General features: G+C 59.4%; 1 protein-coding gene across 1 annotated transcript in view; it reads left to right on the top strand.

Moving 5' to 3' along the window:
* LOC134395842 (collagen alpha-1(I) chain-like) overlaps positions 1 to 778 on the top strand; it is a 3,881-nt gene extending 3,103 nt beyond the window's left edge. The window contains exons 3-4 of the mRNA XM_063122002.1: positions 1 to 121; positions 215 to 778. The exon at positions 1 to 121 is cut by the window's left edge and continues 582 nt beyond it. Of these exons, the coding sequence (XP_062978072.1) occupies positions 1 to 121; positions 215 to 778 (685 nt within the window). The remainder of the gene's footprint in view (positions 122 to 214) is intronic.
* Positions 779 to 2,500: the final 1,722 nt, after the last annotated feature.

Here is a 2,500-nt window from a genome sequence, read left to right as displayed (position 1 = left end):
CCACCCTAAAGCGTCCCTGACCGGCCGACTTCCCAGGACCGACCGGAGGCCCGGGCTACCCGGGAGACTCCGGCTGCCCCGGCCGCGACCGGGCGCTTCAGAGGCAGGCTCCTTTCGGGGGGTCGGTCCACCGGCGGAGGGGGCGACGCCGAGGGGGGGCCGGTCGTTCTCGTTTTCTCGCCCTACCGCCTCGTCGTTCCGGCGCGTGTTTTAGACGTGGCGCGCCTACGTTGCCCTCGGTCCCGGCGGAGGGCCGGTCGACAGGAGGCCGGTCTACCTCGGAGAGGCTAAGGCTCGCGGGCCCTTCCTCTACGAGAGGGGCGCGGACGGTGGAAGCCCGCTCCGGCGCGAGGGTCGGTCTACCGCTCGAGCGTCGGGGAGGGGGCGGCCCCTTCCGAGTCTGCTGTCGGGCCCCGTCGTCTCAGCGTTCCACGGGCCGAGGGGGGGGGCGCTCGTTTTCTCGCCCTACCGACTCGTCGTTCTTGGCGCGCCCAGGTTCCCTCCCGCACGTAGGTTTCCCGCGGTCCCGGCGGAGGGCCGGTCGACCCGGGGCCGGTCTACCTCGAAGAGGCTTAGGCTCTCGGGCCCTTCCTCTCCGAAAGGGGCGAAGGAGTCCCACGTCTTTTTGGGGAACTCCGTCCGCTTCGCTCCTCTCCCGCCTACGGTCCGGCCTCTGGAATTGGCAGAGGACACCCAACGGGGCGGCGCTCCGACTGAGCCGCCTTTGGATCGCTGCGGGCTCGCTCTCCCGGGCCACCCGACGGGCTTCGAGGCCTAGGACGGTCGCGCGGCAAGGGGCCTCTCGGGTCACCGAGTCCGAACCGCCGCCGCGCCCCCCCCCCCCCCCCCCCGCTCGACGCAGGAACCCGCCCTCGACGGCACCCGACGGAGGGTCTCGCGGCTGCCTCTCGAAGGCGATCTCAAAATTGGGTGGGATGGCTAATACCCCGGAAGACAGAAACCAACTTCAAGGGGATCTGGATAGGCTGGAGCGCTGGGCTGAAAACAACGGAATGAAATTGAAGAGGGATCGGTGCCAAGTTCTACATTTAGGGCCTAGAAACCCAAGGCGCAGTTCCAAGATGGGGGACCCTTGGCTCAGCGAGACTACAAACGAGAAAGAGGGTTGTAGATCCCAAGCTGAAGAGGAGCCCGCAGTGCGACAGGGGCTGCAAGAAAGGCCGACGCTCTTTTGGGCCGCGTTCCTAGAAGTCGAGCTTCCGAATCACGGGAGGTCCCGCTTCCTCTCTCTTCGGCCCTGGTTAGGCCTCGTCTCGAGTCTCGCGTCCGGTTCTGGGCTCCACAATTCGGGAAGGACGCGGACAAGCCGGAGGGTCGCTCTTTCAGCGTGTCGGCTAGCGGCAGCTCGTCCTCCTCTTTTCCCCTTTCGGTTGGGGTTCCGCAAGGCTCGGTGCTTGGCCCGCTGTTGTTCTCTCTAGACACGCTGCCCTTGGGTGAGCTTATTCAATCTCACGGCCTCCGATATCACCTGTATGCCGACGATACACAATTATAGCTCTCATCTCCGGAACTTTCTCCCGATGTTCACGATCGTATCTCGGCATGTCTTTCAGATACCTCAGCCTGGCTGCTTCATCGTCGTTTGAAACTTAACATGGCAAAGACTGAATGGCTTGTTTTATAATATTGCCAGGATTTGTCTGTCTCTTCTGCCAAGACTCTCGTTCACGCGCGGGTTATCTCTCGGTTGGACTACTGCAGCCTTCTTCTCTCTGGCCTTCCTTCGTCTCACATCAGTCCGCTGGTCTCTGTCCACCACTCTGCCGCTAAGATCATCTTCTTGGCCCGCCGCTCTGACCAGGTCACTCCGCTTCTGAAATCTCTTCCTTGGCTTCCAATTCACTCCAGAATCCAATATCAACTTCTCCTGCTCTTCACGGTCTAGCTCCTGCCTATCTCTCCTCTCTCATCTCACACGATCGCCCCGCTCGGGCTCTCCGCTCCTCTGATGCCATGCTTCTCGCCTGCCCAAGGACCTCCACTTCCCTCACTCGGCTTCGTCCTTTTTCTTCTGCTACCCCTTTACGCCTGGAACGCTCTTCCAGAACACTTGAGAACTACAAACTCAATCCCTGCTTTTAAAACTCAGCTGAAAACTTTTCTTTTCCCTATAGCCTTCAAATATTGAGTTTGTTCTGACTCTATACCGTTAGCTTCTCCCTACCCGGTGCCTGTTTACACTTCCCTGTGCCTGTTTGCATTCTCCTTCCCTCTTTATTGTTTACCACAACTTATTAGACTGTAAGCCTATGCGGCAGGGTCTTGCTATTTACGGTGTTATCTGTACAGCACCATGTACACTGATGGTGCTATATAAATAAATAAATAAATAAATAATTAATAGAAGAGGGCAACCGGGAGGATGCGAGGTCTAGAAACAAAGCCCGGTGAAGAGAGACTGGGCCTGTTGAGCCTGGAGAAGAGAATCCTAGAATCGCAAGAGTTGGAAGGGGCCTACAAGGCCATCGAGTCCAACCCC

Source organism: Elgaria multicarinata, chromosome 3 (genome assembly GCF_023053635.1).
Source record: "Elgaria multicarinata webbii isolate HBS135686 ecotype San Diego chromosome 3, rElgMul1.1.pri, whole genome shotgun sequence".
Taxonomy (NCBI): Eukaryota; Metazoa; Chordata; class Lepidosauria; order Squamata; family Anguidae; genus Elgaria; species Elgaria multicarinata.
The sequence above is the reverse complement of the archived record's forward strand: the minus strand, read 5'-3'. Positions and strand labels throughout refer to the sequence as shown.